The 19714-nt window shown below is 37.3% G+C and overlaps 1 protein-coding gene and 1 long non-coding RNA gene across 7 annotated transcripts in view; one reads left to right on the top strand and one right to left on the bottom strand.

The window, feature by feature from the left end:
- The window catches only part of LOC109546245, a 69099-nt gene that overhangs the window by 28645 nt on the left and 20740 nt on the right, over nt 1-19714 (top strand). For 4 of the 6 annotated variants that reach the window (XM_048668461.1, XM_019917139.2, XM_019917140.2 and 1 more), the window contains one exon: nt 6751-6780. In XM_048668461.1, coding sequence (XP_048524418.1) covers nt 6751-6780 — 30 coding nt within the window. Of the gene's footprint in view, nt 1-6607; nt 6693-6750; nt 6781-13785; nt 13877-19714 lie in introns of those variants that run through there. The other 2 variants (XM_048668462.1, XM_019917142.2) reach the window with 2 other exon arrangements.
- On the bottom strand, nt 4995-5761 carry LOC109546247. The gene is made up of 2 exons (XR_002172745.2): nt 5245-5761; nt 4995-5139 (listed from the first exon to the last, which is right to left on the bottom strand). It is a non-coding gene; the product is annotated as an uncharacterized LOC109546247 (long non-coding RNA).

Genomic DNA, 19714 nt, shown 5'->3' with positions numbered 1-19714 from the left:
GCTAAAAAATGAGAATTATGAAATGGGTTTGAGTTTTAAAAATGCCAGTGTCTAGCAGAAGTTTCTTGGTATAAAACAGAAAATTTAGTTTTGAGAAATATTCTTTTGAGAAAATTCAGGAATATTTTTGATTGAACCAAAAAACAATCTCATATGCTCTTACGATTCATTGGAAACTGTTCAACAGTTTACTGTTTTATCGCTAATATTTTCCATATATTTGACGCGCATCCACTAAATATTATTGGTGAATCCGGTGCTGGTTGGATGGCGAACGCAAAATTGTGTCGCCATCTATATTGCAACCGCTAATATTACCGACTTTATACAGCCGTACTTTTCCTGCAGCCTGCTCCTTAGTAGTTCGCGCGATGAAGCCTAGATGTCTCCAGTATGTCTTGAACAAACCGTAGATTGGGTTTCTATCTCCTGATTACTCTAGTTGTAGTTAGGCTCTCAAAGAGCAGATGTCGCCCACGGCCCGTCGGCGTGTTTTAGTTAAAAAAAAAATTCACTTTTATCTATAAAGCAATGCAAAGCGACTTGGTAGCAAGTCAGTCAATATACACTTAAAAACATTTCTAGCCCTCCGCGTTTCGTTGGTAGTCTTTTTAGCCTTTAATATCCTCAACTGTTTGGATTACGCAATTTTAAATCACCCGCTCGGTTCTTCGCACTTAACATTTGAGGACGACTTTAACAAAACAAATTTTCCCAATTGTTGACGATCCAACTTGACGGTTTTGAGTGTGGAAGATTAGTAGTAAATCCTGCTGAAGTGTCACGGCAGTAAATAAAGGAAAACCCCTTTTGCAAGGATTTTCCCAAGCTCCAAGCAACAGGTTGATGACGCTCCTGCCTTGCGTGACCTATTAGAGTTTGGCTTGCATAGCAACAAATTATAAATAAACAGCAAAATAATAAACAAAACAGTACCGTTGCAAGTTGTAATAGACAGTAGGCGATCAGTCTCAACCTCGTGTTGGGTTCGCCTTGCTTTTGTATGATATGAACGGAGCACATTTCACACACAATGAATGTGCAACATTTGTACTGGTACTGGTCAGATTAGTGTGCTGGTACTTTTTCGCTTAATAACAGGCACCTAGTAACCTGGTTGCATATAAACCTAGTTTAGCCGGGTTTAGCCGCGATTGGTAGGGAGCTCGCATGATGCAAGGTTCGATTTCTTTTAGCGATTTTTATCGATTCAACTAGTGTTGGAAGCGATTATTTATTGAAACTCCTAAATCCTTTAGACCAAATAAGATATGGGAGGTTTCTACTCTCTTGTTTTGTGCTCATGTCAAGCATATAGAGCGTTGAACAAAATAGTATCAGGCAAGGGCGGCATTCCATTCTCTATCCAACGGTACCAAAGCGAATTCTCTAGCTCGAATGGTTCTTGAGAAACCTGGAAAAAAGCAGCGTCATGTTCAAGTGGATTTTGCAACTAAAAAAAAAACCACGCAAATCTAAAACTTCTTGAATTCAAGCATTTGTTGAGAAAACTGCCAACATTTCCTTATCGATCATTCACTTTCTAAGAAGGCCATTTATTTCTCTCTAGAATGATGTACAAATGAGCGTTCTTGCTCATTTTGCCTCCGAGAAATGAGCAAAAATGGGACGGAAACATGAAATTTTGGCATGATCTTGAACCTAAGTGTTTGATATTCAAATTTCGCTTTCTGGGCTAAAACTATTCGATTTTCCTCACTCACGTTGTTACGACTGAATCGTGTTTTCAATTCTCTATCCAACGATGCAAAAACGAATTCTGTGGCTCAAATGGTTCTTGAGAAACTTCGAAAAACATGTGCATAATCTTGCACCTAAGTGTCTGATATTCAAATTTCGCTTTCTGGGCCAAAACTATTCGAATTTCCTCACTCACGTTGTTAGGACTGAATCGACTTTTCAATTCTCTATCCAACGATGCCAAAACGAATTCTGTGGCTTGAATGGTTCTTGAGAAACTTCGAATAAAGGCCATTTAGTTATCTCTGGTATGATGTAAAAACGAGCGTTGTTGCTCATTTTGCTTCCGAGAAACATGCAAAACGGGACGGAAAACACGAAATTTTGCAGTAATCTTGCGCCACCCTTGCACAAAACGACGATAATTTTTCTAATTTCATAGACAAGAAGACTGTATTTATTCTACATAACCTCCCCTGACTTTAAAGCTGGATCCGCCCCTGCATGAAAAGAGTCTTCACAGTGGTTAAAAGCAAGGTCTCGTGATATTTACCGTACAATACCTTACAAAAATAACCAAAATACCGTACAATTGGGGTACGGTAACGCGTTCGGGACCTACACCGTACAATTGCCCAAATTACCGTACGAATGGCCACCCTGGCGAGCCCTGTTATTTCAAATCACATATTATTTTAAATATCGATAACAGATACCAACTGTTCCATATGGATATCTGTTCCAAAATACCTGTGACAAATATTTCGTGTCATCCCTATTATATTCCTACCTGCGTTATTGGTTCCAAAACTATGTGTTAACAATAAGGCACTCACACATATTGTGGACAATGAAAAATTACGTCCCGAGCAGTGTTTGTAAACTACCTGTTTCGGGCTGTGCCTAAACGGACCTTCTTTGCAAGGATGCGAAAGTTTTAGGGGGTGGTTTGTTCCGATATTTGAAAAATGAAGTCAGTAAAGCTTTGGTAATCTCTTCGAGAAGTTGAACAGTCGAGTGATTGTGCCCCTATATTTGCAGTTCTAGATACAAGGTGAGGGTGTTTGTCAAAATATTCAATTTGTTTATATAAAAGAAACGAGTTCAACTTAACTCGTAACGTTACTACAGTTCTCTTTTTTTCCTTTTTGATTATTGAGCTTACTGCGATCATTAGACTCGCAAGCAAGCTGTTTGGCTGATGTGGCATTTTAGTAAATGGGTACTAGCTGTGGAACTCCGCCGTAGTACGCACTGAAGAAATGCGATTACGATTATTTTTATTATGATAAGAGTCCTAAATCAATAATAAATAAATTGCTCTTCCTGCAGCCCATCTGGCCTTTTAATATCCTCACTCCAAACTCTTTAGCTCGTATTTAAAGTCCGTTTCTTCTGTTCTTCTGGTAGGGCATTTTGAACCGCTTTTGTCGACGAGCCCTGATTTGTGGGGTTCAGAGGTATCAGAAAATGAATAGCGGCGTGGATTTTCATTTTTGTAAATCCATTGGCTAAGCGAATATGAGCAGATGAATTAGTTACCATGGACTGGTAATTTGTAATCAGACATTTACTTTGTTGAATTGGTTATTCAATTACTTTTTCTGCATTGTTTTCAGATGTCGACAGGTATGAACTATTTTACACCATGTAAGTTGTGATGATTTTCAATTAGTAGATCTTTGATAGAACAACTAGTTTGAACTAACGTCTTTTACTAGTTTAAAGCCGTAAAAGTTCTAATATTTTTCGTAGTTTTTGTGAATTTTTTTGCGTTTGCACGATTTAGGAATTATTGCGAATAGTAAGAGCTGAGCGGAACCTTGAGCTGTTCGTTGCATTCAGCTTTATGACTCAAGTTAATCGTTTTCATTCCTAAAAATATCGAAAATCCCGTCAAATTTAGCGTTCTGTCGTTGAAATGTTTACCAGACTAGCTATTAACGGGATTTGCTGGTAAGGCCAATGGCCATCATAATTTTGCAACTAGAAGTTCAATAAATTGCCTCTTAGCCTGTCCAATGTTAAAATCATCGCCTTTCCAAAAGTGATTATTTAGAAAACGGTCGAATTTTCAATATTATTTAGATTATGCACGTTAACTGGACATTTTATTCGATTTGTTCGAGATTTTTCGCTATGAAAATATCGATTTTTCGTAGTGACTCACCTCAAACGACGTCAGTTCAGTCGGTTTTGTCATGAACGTGTAAAACGATGGACGAGATTAAAAAAAGTGGTTAAAAATAACATTTTCAAGCGAATTAGATGGTTTGGATTATCTGGGGAACTACCATGTAACGTTGTTGAATAAAAAAATCGATTTCTGATGTTCAGCATGTGTCTTCCTTACTAAATTCAGAAGAATCCAAACACTCAAAGTTGAGACAGCAGAGGATTGAACTCAAGAACATCTACGAGGGACAAATCAATTAAAATCCTAATTTGATCGCACTCACATATGCATCTTTAGGAGCTAAAAAATATCAATTCTCGTAAAATTTGCATCACAAGGAAGCGAGGATCGCAACGGGCTCATTGAAAAAACACATTTTTGCCGAGTTTAAGCGGTTTTTGAGCGTTAGCGATCGGCAGCAATCTCGCTCAAAAAAAAATACATGTGAAATTTTGATTTTTGATCGAAAATTTCGTGAGGGTAGAGGTAGATGTTTTCAAAACACATCAAATGCTTCAACTTGTACATCATAATATTCTCACAAAAGCAATAAATTGAAAAACTCACTAAAAAAACGCAGTGAGATCCGAAATAATCGACCTTTTCGAACGATTTAAAGCCAATTTTGAGCTTTTGTTATTTTTAATCGACCCTTTCTATACCTCTGATTATAGCCCCAAACAAATTAAACAATCATATTGGGAGGCTTTCTAGGTCGGAAGCACTACCTATATGTATAGCACACGTGTGAAAATATTCTTTACTTTTCAGTTAGGAGGTTTAAGTGTTCTCAATTTCTCGTGGAAAATTTGTTTCAAATTATTAATGCCCTTAATTTTGTGTGAAACAATCGGTTATTCAACACCGTTCCAAAAAACGTCGTGGTGTCTCAAAATTGCTGTTGTTATACCGTCATTGGACGTCATTATTTTTCAAGGAAACATCATGTGACACTTTTCTTGTTCCAGGTCGGTGGAACTTTTGCCAAAACATCCGAAAATAATCCCAATAACAATTGTTTCTCATGCTATTTTAGATGCTTTTCGGGAAAAATTAGTTTTTTTACTGGCGTACAAACAACCCAATTGTTTGCTTTGAATTGAATCAAGCGAAAGCGTTTTCTTAGTTTAATGTGTATTTAATTCGCCAGCTTATAAACATGTTTGTAGGTAGGGAATTGGAAACGTCCAGTTGTGTCCAGTTCAAACTGCACTTTCACTAGGTGGGAGGCGGAATGTGCTGCGGGATAACTGCAGGTTTATCTGTAGAAAACAGAAATTTCTCTAATTAACAAAATCGCCATATAATTAATAGTATAATAATAGGAATGAGTGTGTACACACTGGATGGAATTTGGCTAAATGTACCTTTGAAGGCTTGAAAAAGACCAAAAATTGCACACTTCAATACAAAAAGACCGATTCTTTGATATAATTAATAGCAAAATGTTTTTTTCCAAATGTAAATTTAAGTCGTATCGGTCCATTGGAGCCAATTCACTTTGATGACGATGAATAAAAATACACGGTGGATATTTGGGCCTGGTTGTGACGCCACTGTCTATTGCACCTTTATATGTGCCGTCTCAAAAAATTGTTGGAAAAGTCCCAATTGCGCTTGAAAATGTAATGGCGTAGTCAATTCTAGCCAATCTACTTTGTATTTTGGTACAAGGTGGTTTTAAAAATATATTTTACGAGAAAACAACGTTAAGTTAGACTGGAAAACTTTTCCACAATCCTGCACTTACGCAATCGAGTTCAATTAGTGAAATTGAAAAATTGATGCCCATTAAGAAGTGTGCATGAATCACATGATCGGTTTGCAGTTGATATATGAGGCCAATTGACCGATATTGTAGTCGTTTAGTTGATGCGTTTAAAATCAATTATAATCGCAACATTATGCGGCACTTCTCGACCATACCGACAATTAATTTTTCAATTAGGAGTCAAGGAAATCGCTCGATCATTAATAGGAATATACTGATTTTCAATTGGTGTTTTTTCCAAAGTGCAGCGCAGATGAAACAATCAATTTACAACGAATTTCAGAGTGTTTGTGCAAAAATCTGATGAAGCGCATACAGCAATTATTTCACTTGAATCCTATTTAATAGTGAACGATTATTCGGTTTAAACGAGGTCTTTTTTATGGGTGGTTTGTTCTCAAACTGCAATCTACTGGGTGGCAAGACAACGAGCTCTTCGAATTTGCTTTACGATTGCAAAATTGCAGGCAATTTAAATTAAAAAATAACCCTGAAACAATGTTTTTTACAAGCTCAGGCTTTCAAACGAGCTTTCACAAGTAGTGGCTGGCCATTTAAAATGTTAGAATTGAGAATGATACTTATTACCGAAAAAGTTCCGATAATTTTTTCTCGGATTCTCTGTAAATTGTCACTCTGTAAATTATACCTGATAAACAAATACTTCGGTTTGAAAATATGTGGTGCCTGTTCAAAAATATTGTTTTTCAAGTCGAAGGCGATGTGATCACATGACTGGTAAACATTTTTTGGAAATTGGTCATTTTGGAACGTTTCCGTGTTTGTGCCGCAGACGTGTCACGTAGATCATAATATCGTTTTTCGATAACATATTTATTAAATGCGCTTCAATCCCGTGTGCCAAGAATATTTTCGCAAATGTCTACTAATTTGGCTAGACGATCGAATCGGCTCGACAGTTGCCAATAAAATTATCGAACGATCCAGGACCTGATGTTTATCTCAGTTTCTGGATGCGACATTGTTCCGAAACCAAAAATGACTGCCTGGATCGTTCCTTGCCCACTTGTTTCGTGGAGTTTTGTATTATTTCATTTGCTCATTGCGATTTTCCTGTAGTTAATTTTTTGATTTGTTTCAGATTCCGATGTATCCGATTTATCACATCTGGGTAAGTGTTTGCAATTTTTAATTTCCAATTCATCGGCCCTTTGGCTCAGGAAGTTTTGGATATTTGCTTCAAACGATCAAAGCAACACGCGCAAAACCACACAAAAAATCATGTTGGTTTGACTTGCAAACAAAGTCCGGCACTGGCTTTGATCAGGTGATAATCTTGCTGGATTAACTTCTCGTCTGGATACGGTTTATCCTCCAAATTGCCACAGTTGAAGTGAATTTTCAATGGAAAAATAAATATACAAGTGTCACTCTTGAAGTAGGCAAATCCGGCCTATAAACAATGAAAAACTCAATGATAACTGAAAATTCGAATTGAACAAATCAGTAGTTTTGGCTCGTTAAAGGCGTCAGTATCAATCATATCAGACCGACATTGCAGCAGGAAAAAGGCAGGATTTCCTTGGGCATCGGCCTTACATGAGGCGCCATGCCATGTTAATGTTACTCGAACGTTCAACGACTTCGTCAAAGACCTGGTTGGGTTCGGTCGTTCATTTAACGAGGTCGCGGTAACGAAGAACTCATAATTAGGGACAATTTTGTCATTTTTAATCGACTTTTTGTCCTTCCAGTGGTGGATAGTTATTCGTCCCATTTCGCAAGCTCGTAATTCGTAATGGATACGCTTTCATCCACTTATCATTAAGAGCCATAGCTGTTGTTTTCAATTGATCTAAACCGTGTTTTTTTCGATTTCAAACAATAATAAATTTCAAAGAAACATCAATTAGCCTGGTGTTGCTCGTCTAGTTATTTTTGTTTTGGAAAAAATCGATTCTAAAGCGCATGAAAACACTGCGGCTAGTTGAATCATCGCGTTACTCAGTTACTTTATGGGATCGATTTCAGGGAAGGAAGTTCATTTGGTAATTATTATTGTCTGGTTTGTTTGGCTTTCTCCAATCGTTTTATTATGTTCGTTCTGAAAGTTCACTGTTTATTGACCAAACTAAACATGTCCATCGCACCTATTAATAGTCCCAAGGTTTTTTTTCCGGGGCTGATGGAGGCACACTTGAGTTGGGCGCGTGGGCTTCATTTGGCCAATTCCCCAAATAGAAACCGAAAGTTCCAACATTCAAATCCTTGAACTTCGTGGAGTTGCGTCATTTCAACCCTCAATCGACCTTTATTCATATTTAACAGGAAGAATCGGCTTCGATCCAATCTGGAAAAGGTAAAGGGGTTTCTACACGTGCTTCGTGCGGTTGGCATGATGTAATGGGGTGTTTTATAGGCTCGAGGTTTTTTTATTTATTGATTTATCGCACCACTACTGATAGACAGTGGTTTGCTTAAAACGAGTTGATGGATAGGTGATAATTGAACGTTTCCAAAAGTCCTTGAATGTTGAGATTCTTTAAAACACTGTTGATTTCTGAGTCATTTGCAACTACGCACTAGAACAATCAGCTGTCTGTTGCTAGTCGGAGAAAGAAAGACATGACTAAAATTGGATCATTAAACACATCAATTAGACCAAACACTTTGCCAAATAAGTCGGCTGTTTCCTGATTATGATTAGCACCGTATAGGTGTAACACTTAATCGTCAAGCATGATGTAATGTTTAAATAAATGAATAAAAAGTTAGCATTAGAGCTAGCATATGAATTGCACCAGTTCCCGCTATCTTGACGTTGCAATTATCGGCTAATTTTGCAATAAATTTCTTATTAGCTGCCTTAAAGGTGCCTATGCACTCGGTTGCAAACAGTTTCCAATTTATATAAGGCCAGTTTACGAGCAGTCCAATCACCTCCAAAGCTACAATCTCGTTAAGAATCGAAAAAAGTGGGTTTATTCATTATCATCAGTACACAACAGTGTCTGTCAGACAATCGAACTTGTAAAGCGGTTTCAAATGGGGCCTTGAAACAGTGCTTCCTGATTTTTTCCATGTTATAACAACGCAAACCTCCAAAACTACCGGAATGTACCAATTCGCAATTCATATCGGGCGGTCTGAATTTTAAACGACCATTCTTCCCATCAAGGCTGTAACGATATCAATCGAAAATTGCATATTAACGTCGCTATTTTTAAATGAGGAAGAAAATGCCACCATTCATTCTAAGGTGAAGGTAGTTTATTTTCAGTTGTTTTTAACATTTACAAGTTGTTTTACCACTTTCTCCAGCGTTAGCCGAAAACCGCAAAAGGTTGTGAAGGACTTCACTTCACATTTTGACTGAAACCCAGAAAAGGAAAAATATAAGAACTTGTAAATGTTGATAAAAACCAACTGAAAATGAACAGCTTTCACGTAAAAACGGTGGCATTTTCTTTTCTATATCATCCACGCTTTAAAACCTCCAATGTGGTTGAAAATTGGCGCCGATATTGCCAAACGAAGTGACTCATTTTAAGCAGGAAAAATCTGGTTTGAGCTTAGCAAATAAAAAAATCCATCTCTGCTTTTAGATGGTTTAAATTTACTGATGAGTCAATTGAATTATTAGAAATCCGCAATTTCCATGCTAATTGAACGGTAATTATTGTAAATCTTAATCGTGCCATTCAGCCTGACCTCAAGAAACAAAGCTGATTTTTTTATTTTGCAAGGTGTGTAAAGGCAGATTGGACGCCATCAAATGGCAAATTTTTGATACAAGTACAAAGAGATCAGCAATCATCTACTTGCACGTCTATAAATTATTAGGGTGTTGGAAGATTCTAAAATTACCTTGCGCAAACAACAGTTTTGTTGGTTTTTTTGTTACATCATTAACTGTTTAGCCGATACGAAGGAAAAGCCAGTTAATAACACGTTTTTATGAGTAAAAAAATTGTTTATTAATATAATCAAAGGTTTTAAATCAAGGTTGGTGCTTTGGTAACCGTCACAGGAAAAAACGCCAGGACCCAAGGAATATCTTGCCGGGCATATCAGCTTTGTCCCGGAAATGGATAAGGCCGAGCTCACCTAAAAGGCGTTAAAAATAGGCGCAAGTCGAAAATAAACGACTTAATATTCCATGTTGTCCATGTTATTAATAGCGAAGGTTGTGACCATTGCCTTTTATGTGGAGTAGCCGTAAATGTTCTCCAGTAATATCCAAGGGCGTGATATGAATTAATCAGATTAAATTTGACGGCATTGGAGGTTCGTCTCAAACTCATCAATGGCTTGGGAGAAATTCCAGTGCATTTAATTTGTAAATGCTGACTCAATGTCCCAAAAACTTCCTATTTAAGTAAACGGGAAACGAGAGTCACGAGGATCATTGCGACTAGAACATTCGAGGAATTCGCGAAAAAAATTAACGGGTTTTATCACTCTTTTTGCTGTTTGCTCGAACTAATTAACTGGATACACATCAACGGTGCCTGTTTATTACCGTAAATTTGATTTGTAGGTGTTTCATTCACTGGGAAATTCTGCGAACGCATTAGAAAAGGCTGTTTTTTGCTTTAGTGTTTTTGCGAATTTTGCGAATCATCGCAAGACGGAACGGGAGTTGATTGATTGATGCAATACGTTTCATTAATGTTCACTGTTAGTGTCTGATGTTTTTCATCAAGTTTGTTTTGAAATTATGAAAGTATCAGCCGGTTTCTTTCGAAATAGTTAAACTTTCAATATTTTACGCACAGATCAGTATGCCACACTTTCTCAAAAGTTTGCGATTGTTTGTTTTATGGCGATATCCAAAATGAATCGAATTAATTTTCTTCCTTTTACAGTTTTTCGACGAGCTTTGAAAGTATCTTTAACTGGACGTTTTTGGGGTTGTTTTCGGGTTTTTAAGCAACTTTCTATGGGCGAGGAAAGTTTGAAAATTGAAACATTCTTCAGATCGCCCCATGTGACTACATGGGGTATCTTTCCAAATCCAGGTCAAAAACGGGAGTTTTTTGCAGAATTGAAAAGTTGATTGAGTCTGATTTCTCAAAATCTCGCCTTTACGAATGTCAGGTTTTCGGCACAGCGTTGACTGTCTTAATTCAAATGTTTAGTACTCGTATTTTGCAGTTTCTCCATAGTTTTTATTTAACGTCGTTTTCTTTCTTCTCTACTGTTGTTGGTTTTACGTTGATATTCTGCGACATTCGACAGCTGGGTGCATATATTTTCCAGTTTTGACTGTTTTTTGGGGGTTTATCTTCAGCTTTGTAAAGCTTCCATAACTCTGATCAACCACAAACTGCGTCGAGCGCACAACACATTTTTCGAATTTTTTTTAGGAAATTTGAACTTTTTCACGTCCTTGAATCGAGTGAGTGCTCCTTTAAAATCAACACGTAATGAATCAAAAGCGCACGAAAATCGACATTTTTATGCCAGCGCATCAATCGACTGTGGGCATCTGTGCAAATATCAATTCGCAAATTATTGGCCACTTGGGATTTTTTTTTATATAAGTTAACACACTTTGATTATAAATAAAACAGTGTGGACTTTGATGGGATGTTTGGCTGTGTATTTTGATTGGCCAAAGTGAAATAGACGGCAGCCGAATCCAGATCCCTCCCATGAATTTTTATGGCCACTGTTTTATAAACTGAACTTGTGTCGCTTATCTTTGGCTTATTCGCCAGACAAAAATGCGAAAAAGTTGAATTTTTGGACGAGAACAGGATCTGGTTCGGGGGGTACCTCTACTTTTATCACAAATTCGTGGATTTGTCATACTGCAGTTTAAAGATCGGCCTTAACCGATTCCATTTACTCTATCAGTCAGGTTGGGCATTCGTAACTCTTCTGCGGCCCGTTTTTAATGCTGCGCTTAACCCCGATTTGATTTAATTATAGTTTTCAATTTGACACATGTATATTTTGGTTCCCGCTTATTTTCGTGCACCCATTCGATGCAATCCTTGTTCGAATGACGTCAATGTGACGTGCGCGGTTCTTTTTCTAGGTTGGGTCTCTGAGGACGGAGTGTTGCAATTTGGCAGGCAACGATGCGGGCAAACTGGAGCATTTTCTCGCGATCTAATTGGACTGGTTTTCCTCTCGGAAATACGTATAAATTGTATCAAAATCGGCGAGCGAAACTATTGCCGAATCGTTTTAGAGCAATTTCTTTTTATCTTCTCACTTTATCTCTATAGTACACGATGGTAAACAGTAGAAAATTGAGTTTGTTGCAAGTTTCAGGACAGCCGAAGCAATTATCTCAACTGCATAAACAACCGCATGTGTTTGCAGCTTGAACCATCATCAACCCATATAGATGGCCGTCAAACGAAATGTTGGTAGTTCTGTGATTTTTGCGTTGCTCCTTTATCCTAATCTGCCTAATTTCACGGGTTATCACTAGAACGAGGCTTTTTACCTAAAATTAGCTTTAGGGGCCAATTGAATACAACTGAAATGGTTATCTTTTGCTGATAATAGCGCCTAATAATGAGGGAAAATGTAATCACTAGTTACCACTGAAATAGACTGGAACACTGTTTGTCAAGTGAACATTGCAAGAACCATGAGTTTGAAAATGTTTTGTCCAGAAAAAGTTCCTATACAGTGCGGGTAGTTGGGGACAAAACTACTTTATCGTGTACCTGAAATTACAAAAATTGTTTCAATTTTTACGATGATTTTCACTTTATTTGAAAACTCAGGATCAAATTTATTTTATCCACTGAAGCTGCACTGCAATTTCGATTGAATACAAAATTAAGTCGCTTTTAATCAAAATTTTAATTTGGCTCAGGTGAAACAATGAAGTGCTACAGACATAAGATGCTGCTATCAGCATCTCAACTATTAAAGAAACTTAGGGGCGTAGATTTCACCTTTCAGCATTTTTTTTGGAGAAATATGCATTTGTGTTTTTCTGTTCTCAAGTTCTGCTTAAGCATTCAGGGCTACAACAAAAAACCCATGTGATAAAGAATCCAGAAACAGCTGAAAAATCAAGCATACGATAAAGATTTTGTATGTAGCTGTTCCTTTTTTGCTTAAGTAGCAGTTGATATCGGCGACGAAAGTAAAAGTCCTAAGTGCCGTTTAGAACCGGTACCAAAAACAGGTTCCAGTGTTCTACAATCGCAACGTTCCGTTACCACAGCACAAGCCACGATCTGGCCCCGTGAACATCTCACCTTTCAATTATTGTTTGGTAAAAATCCTGCAATAATTCGGTTGATAATGGCGCCAGTTCCAGAACGGTTTCTATTCAAGCGCACTCTCCAAGAAAAACGACTGAATTGAGAAAGATCGCTTGAATGTCATCAACATCATCAACACTGGGCCTTGTCCAAAATTGCTTCAACTTGTACCCGTTACCTACTGACACGATTTCTTTGTCACGACCAAAAGCGAATGTTTTTTGCAGTTTTGATCGGGTTTTCGTCTTTTTTCTCTACTGGCTGCTGGTACTGAACAAAGAACAAGTTGAGATGCAAATGAACGGACGATCAGAGCAATGTGATTCCAATTAAGAAACATGACACAGGGATTTCGTTTGTGCTGGATGATTAATAGGGGGTATTTCCATGTTTTCAATTAAAAGGTAAATGTTCTTTTAGAAGGTTGACGACTTGGGCACGAGTTTGGATTGTCTACGGTTTGTTGAGGAGATTGCGATCTCCGAGTGGAGATTATCGCCTATTTGACCATATATCGTCAATTCCTTTCAATTCAGAGTAGCAAATTAAAAATTCCTAATTTCAAAAAAACTCAAAAATAATCTAGTGAAACGATGAAGCTTTCCAAAGTCCATAAAATACTCGAGAGCCTTGAAACACCTGAGCATCCTGACCGGAGTTCACGTTTTAGCTAACGCATCCACATTTTTTCTGCTTAGAAACGAAAAAATCAGCAATTTATGAAGGACATTCGTCGAGAACTCCCCACTGCCATATCCTTCTTATCTACTTTGTAAGGACTAAGGTCATCGTTTGTAACAGCGTTTTGAACCCGAGGTCGTAATAGAGCATCCAATATCGCGACGTTATAAATAAAATCGCTATGAACAAAACGTGTCGGTTATTACTTGAAATCCGAACATATGGATAAAGCATCCCAAAAGTGAGTCACAAGTCGCATTACGAACAACCGTATGTCTAATTACGTAACGCATGTACAACATTCCTTGTTCGTAGTTGTTACAACGTGGTGTTTGTTGGCGCATGAGGGTCAGTTCATGTGGGAAATTGCTAATTTATTATCTGCTGGTATTAATCAACATAAACCATATAATTTGTTTGCTCGCCCGATTAATTGCTTTAATCTATCATTGCTTAATTCAACTAGCTTTGCAGCTGAGCAGCATTTCATGGAATGAGTAATTTTACAGCAGGAGCTTTGCGTACAATAAGACACAGTTTTTCATTAATAAATTGGGCCGTGAGTGGTTCAGAAGGAACTCAGCCCAACAAAAAACTCACGGACTTCATCCCACTCAAATTGCGTTTAAACCAGTTTGGACAATAAAACTGCAAATACAACTTTGCTTTGTCTATTTAGTCTACAGTCTAAATATACATCTCTGTCCGTTTGGCAGGACAATTAAACAATAGTATCGGGTTTCCTGCCAACTTATGCGAAAAAAATGATGAAAAGTTGTGTCTATAGTGAAGGCGCGTGTAGGAAAAAGCAAACGACCGTTCAACTGTTCAACTTGCCTCATGTGCTGGTTGCGTGATTTCGATACCAAAAATCATGCATTTGCAATTGTTTTCAATTTGCTGTTTGGAAACTCGAATAAATAGGTCCGAGATAAGAGCCAATCTGCCGATTTTACGACTGCATAAATTGTGCAAATGTACTATTTAAAGATTTTCTGTATTCGCAATTATTAACGCCGGTAGTTTATGGTCCCACGTGATTTTCTTATTGCAACAACACTTTACTTACGATCAGACATGGTATATCAAGCCGATCAGAGGGTGAGACAAAAAGACCCTGTTTCCATGGTGATCGCTTTTTTGCTCTCACCCCTCAGCATGTAGACGCGATGACAGTCGAGTCAATTACCGAAAAGTCGCTTAAATTACGAGGTGTCCTGCATAAGAAGTGTTAATTAATGATGCATAAATTAAATATGCCAAGAAATGTTCCGAAAAAAAGACCGATTTCGATGTTCTAAGTAATAATTCGTCGTTAAAACCGCTAATTAAATAGCCCGCTTACGCTAAGAAGTAAAGCAAACATGGATGTCTCCCTAAACTTTCCATCATGCCATTCACCAGTGTCCAGTTAAGATCTGTCTGGGTCTGGAGGCAATAAAAACTTGGACGCGTTGAATCCACAATAAATTAGCAACATTTAAGGTTTAATTGTTATATAACACTCATTGAATTTCGACTTGTCTCTGGCGGTTGGCATTAAAGGATACCCACGCTAATAAATCATTGTTGTTGTATATCAACTAATTGGTTTTAAATCCTCTTGACGCCTTGGGAGTTAATAAAAGAGGGAGGAATTGAATAGAAATTGGGTCGGTTTTGAGATGGAAATGTGAAGGGCTGTATTGTTTTGTCACATTTTATATACACACATTGTTAGTTATATACAGGATATTGTCAATCAAATTTCAACAAAGTCTGTTTATCTCTTATCGTATTGACGTGCATGCTACTTCGGCAAAGTGTCGAATATTTTCTCTAATCCATATGTCTGCGTTTCTTCTTTTTTGTCAAAAGTTCAAACATATAGCAATGTTATATCAATTGAGGGCGATAACGAATTTCTTAATGTTTCATTCACCGACAAAGCTTGACGCCATTCACACTATCTGCAATAATAAAATCAGTTTTTCCTTAACTGTTTTTACAATCAGCATTTTTTCCGTTGGTATTTCATCCTTATTAGTCCTCGAAAACTCATTTGCCATCGGTAATTGATTAGTATTAAACAGAAGGTCGAGATGAGAAAATGAGGAACTAATCAGTTCTCTCCTAGGCGCTTTCCTTGAGGGATTTTTCCGTGAAACCCTGCGACAACAATACAATTGACCAATGCCGATATCGTTAGAAAGTAATTGATTTATATAGCAGCTCGATTAGCAATCCATTTTTTTTTGGCTTTGACGTCGAACAAGCGCCTGAATGGTTCACGTGCAAATGACAAAAAATACAACATTGCCTTAACCGATTGAAGCAAAGTGGCGAATAGATTGATGATTTGTAAAGACATTAGCTAAAAGCAATAATGCCTGTTTTCTCATAAAAGTGTTTGAGGAGAAAATACATTTTTTGATGGCTGCTAACTGAAGTCGTAATTACCTGAATCTGGAGTGATTCTAGAAATTAGCTGCAAATTAATGCAAGTGTGATTAAGATATAATTTTTTGAGTTAGACAAGTTTAAAAGGGGGTCCAGACCCATTACGAATCACACGCTTTTTGGCCAAATCGGCAAATTGCCCAATATTTTGACTAGGGCTGGAAAAACAAAACGGGGCTTGTCGACCACAAAACGCACATGCCTGGATTTAAACTCCACTTTTCCTTCAAAAATGGGAGACATTTCGTCTCTTTACTTTCACACAGGCTATAAAGGGTCGAAACTTTTTAACCAAAAAGAGTATTTTTAATCCTGGCATGTCCGTTTTGTAGTCTACACGCGCCGTTTCACTTGATTCTACTTGTCTATGTAATTGGCCCTTAAACCCTCTTATCATTATTTATCCTATTTTCGCACAAATTCTATCAAATTAAACAAAATTCGTACGTAAACTTCACCAGAAGAGTGGCAATAAATTTGAGATAGCCAGTTCAAGTATCAACGCAACCGCTCAAACTATCCGATTCGATCCAGATTAATAAAATAAGCGGAAATGGGTTATCGTACGAGACCCAGGTGTATGTATATTCATTAATATCAGTCATAAAATTGTAGCTGTATAATTGCTGCGTAGAAAATCCTTATTACTCCAGGAATAGTTTATACATCCAGATATTAAAAGATAAACTGTTTGAAGTGTTATTAAATGGTATGAATGGGGTAAACCGACTTTTTGACGTCAACGAAGAGTTTGCAGGCTCGGATGTTCGAAAGTTTAAAACCAAGCTGAAGCCTTTATCTTTGATCTACGCTAACAGTTTTTAGCAGACAGTTCGGTCTAATCTAACATCTCTTCGGCGAGTCAAAAGACCTGGCCGAGCAGGTTCAAGCACCTTGGCAGCAAAGCCACTAAGTTTCTTGTTTTGGAACTGGAAAAACTTGCCCTTTGGCAACTGTCTTTCTTTTCGTACCATTTGCTGCATCGAATCTCGGTCATTTGGACGCTCGAAATTTGCCGAAAAAAAACTGTAAACTTCTGGAAGGATTTTTTGAGCTTACGCCTCGTGGACTCTAACTCTGAAAGCTTCAAAGCACCGAAATAGACGTATAAATCACGACACGAAGCCAAAAGAGGGCATTTGTAGGTTAAAAACCCCGAGACCGCCGCACATACCAGACTTTAGGTACGGTGACCTCCAAATTTGAGCGTCTTTGCGGATGCTGATCTGCTGAAGTCCACCAGGTTTTTTAAATTTCTAGTTTTAAACTTTCCATCTAGTTCCACCCAGACGCAGCTTTAAAGTGCGGAAAATTATAAAAGCCGGTTTACTTCCCTAAATTGGTGTTTATCGATTCTTATCCTCTTCCCGTGTGAACTGTTTCAGGGAACCAAAAGGGTTTAAACTTTGAACGTCTTTTGCCATTGTGGCTCTGTTGAATGCCCTCTAGACACTATACAGGGTGTTACTTAACTCAAGTTGTTTTGATTTGAATTTAGGTACTAAATGAATTATTTTCGGAAAATTCCCCATTGCTCTAAATATTTTTCGGAAAAATAAACTTTTATATTTTATGATGCTGCCCAGGTTCGAGCGTCTTTCGCCAGGTTTACCTTCAATTCTTGGTACACAGGGGAATAATTTTTTAAATATTTAGGTTGGCCAGGAAGAAGATTAAATGGCTTATTTTTCGGTTTTGGACTTGCCGAACTGAATAATGAGAGATTAATCAAGGAAAATTGTAAATATTGTTGAAAGTTGTAGTTTCGAGAAAACGACAATGCAATATTAAAGCGCTTTGTTAAATGTTTGCAGATATTTACAAATAATGGAACAAAGAGACAGTTTTCGTGCCAAGTTTATGAAAGTTTACGACCAGCATGGTCAACCAAGGGATTGTAATTTGTAATTGTTCATTTTCTGTGCAACATTGCCACTACTCAATGGTTTATTAAATAAATAGGAATCACTTCTTAACACTTACTTTGTTAGAAAAAACAGTGTTGGATGATTTTTCATTAGTTTGCCCATGTCTACCCATCAGCGCATTCGATGATAGTATTATTAACTGAAAATCTCAATTGTTTATACGAACATCAGTTGTATGGAGGAAAATTAATGTAAGAGCAATTTGTAATAAGGTGTTTATTGAGAAAAGTTACTTCCAATGGAATTTTACTTGCATTAGTTTGGAAAAACACCTGAATCTGAGCAATCTGGTGTTGCTCATTTCAGTCCTTGCATATTTATTAAGTTAGCTAGTTTGTTGGAGTGAAAATTGGATTTGTATAAAAATATATCAAAATGATCGCATGCAAAAGAGATTCAGTAATAACATAAAGACAAGATAAATATTATACAAATTTACTCTGAGCGTAAAAGTATGTTTATTGCAAGTCACATAATATATCGGTTTGTTTGACAAGCACTCTAGCGGTATTAAAAGTGTTGTTTATGGTAAAAATAGCTTCGGTTGTCAAGAGCAGATATTTTTGCGACAATTATTCCGAAAAAAGTCGATTAATTAGGTAATAGCCAATCAAGATTAGCCGGCGACAAAGTTCTGCTGTTATGAAAGAATCAGCATCGCCCATATCAACTTGATATAGGTACTCACTTTTTAATTTAATTAAAAGGAGCGCACCTTTTTTCCAGATTCATATTACACGGTTTAAAAATAGGAAAATCTATTTTTGTTGCGGGGAAAATGCAATTAATTTAATTCGGTCTCGCTGTATAAAAAGCGTTTCGGATTCTTCGATGGCTCCAACCTTTGACTTTCCATTATATAATTCCATCCAGGTATTTTTGGAACCTATTTTCGAAATAGTTCCAGTTGTGATTGAACATGAAAATTGCCAAAGTTATTGAAAACGGCTGCGGCCTTGATTGTCCATTAGAATCTTTTAGGATCGTTTGACAAATTTGATTATAATCGCCACTAGGCTTTGGCCATGTTATTACACCTTGGGCCTTACACTCCTTTCTTTGTAAAGTAATCATATATATTAAGGGGCATTATAAGGCAAATATTAACTCTATCAACAGAAACTTGTATGTTTTACTATAACTTTTCTTATTTTCATTTGTTTATCCCGTCCGGGGCAGGGAAACTTTGGATAAATATTATTATATATAGACGCAAATGTTATTTAGTGCCCTGATAAACACACTCAATTTAACTAATCATACTGTGTTTTTCGTGTAATTTAATGCATCATTGACAGGGGTGTGTTCACTTATCATAAGCAAACCTAATATCGGCTAATCAAATAAACAACCATTACGCGGCCAAAGAGCAAAAATATGTTGGTTAATCGCTGGATGTTATTTTTGGCGCAAATATGGACGTTTTAATCAGCAATCCGTATTTAGAGGGCTGTTGGTTTGGTAAACATCCTGTCAAATTTTCTAATCCCAAATTCCTCCAACTCCTTTAATTATACGTTTAGATCTTTTTTGATGTTGGCGATTTTCGACCCAAGCCCATTAAAATTCTAACGGCTAGACACTTGACCGACAACTGCGACCGTGAACCGTTTCAAAATGAATTTCGCCTGATGAGCAAACGAATCACGAATACCAGCCGATCGTTGGTTGATCAGTTTAGAGCTGAAAATGTTGATAAACCTGGATGAATCCAGTGGAAAATGAGCGCTCTATTAGTGGTGGATAAATGTTGCCAAGTTGCAAGTCCTAGGTAAACACCGAGAGGTATAATTATCAACATCGCCCAGTGGGATACGAA

The sequence above is a fragment of the Dendroctonus ponderosae genome, unplaced genomic scaffold (genome assembly GCF_020466585.1).
Source record: "Dendroctonus ponderosae isolate FM_Combo_2020 unplaced genomic scaffold, Dpon_F_20191213v2 Dpon_F_20191213_7, whole genome shotgun sequence".
In the NCBI taxonomy this organism is placed as follows: Eukaryota; Metazoa; Arthropoda; class Insecta; order Coleoptera; family Curculionidae; genus Dendroctonus; species Dendroctonus ponderosae.
Note: the sequence above shows the minus strand (reverse complement) of the source record. Positions and strands in the feature narration are given on the sequence as shown.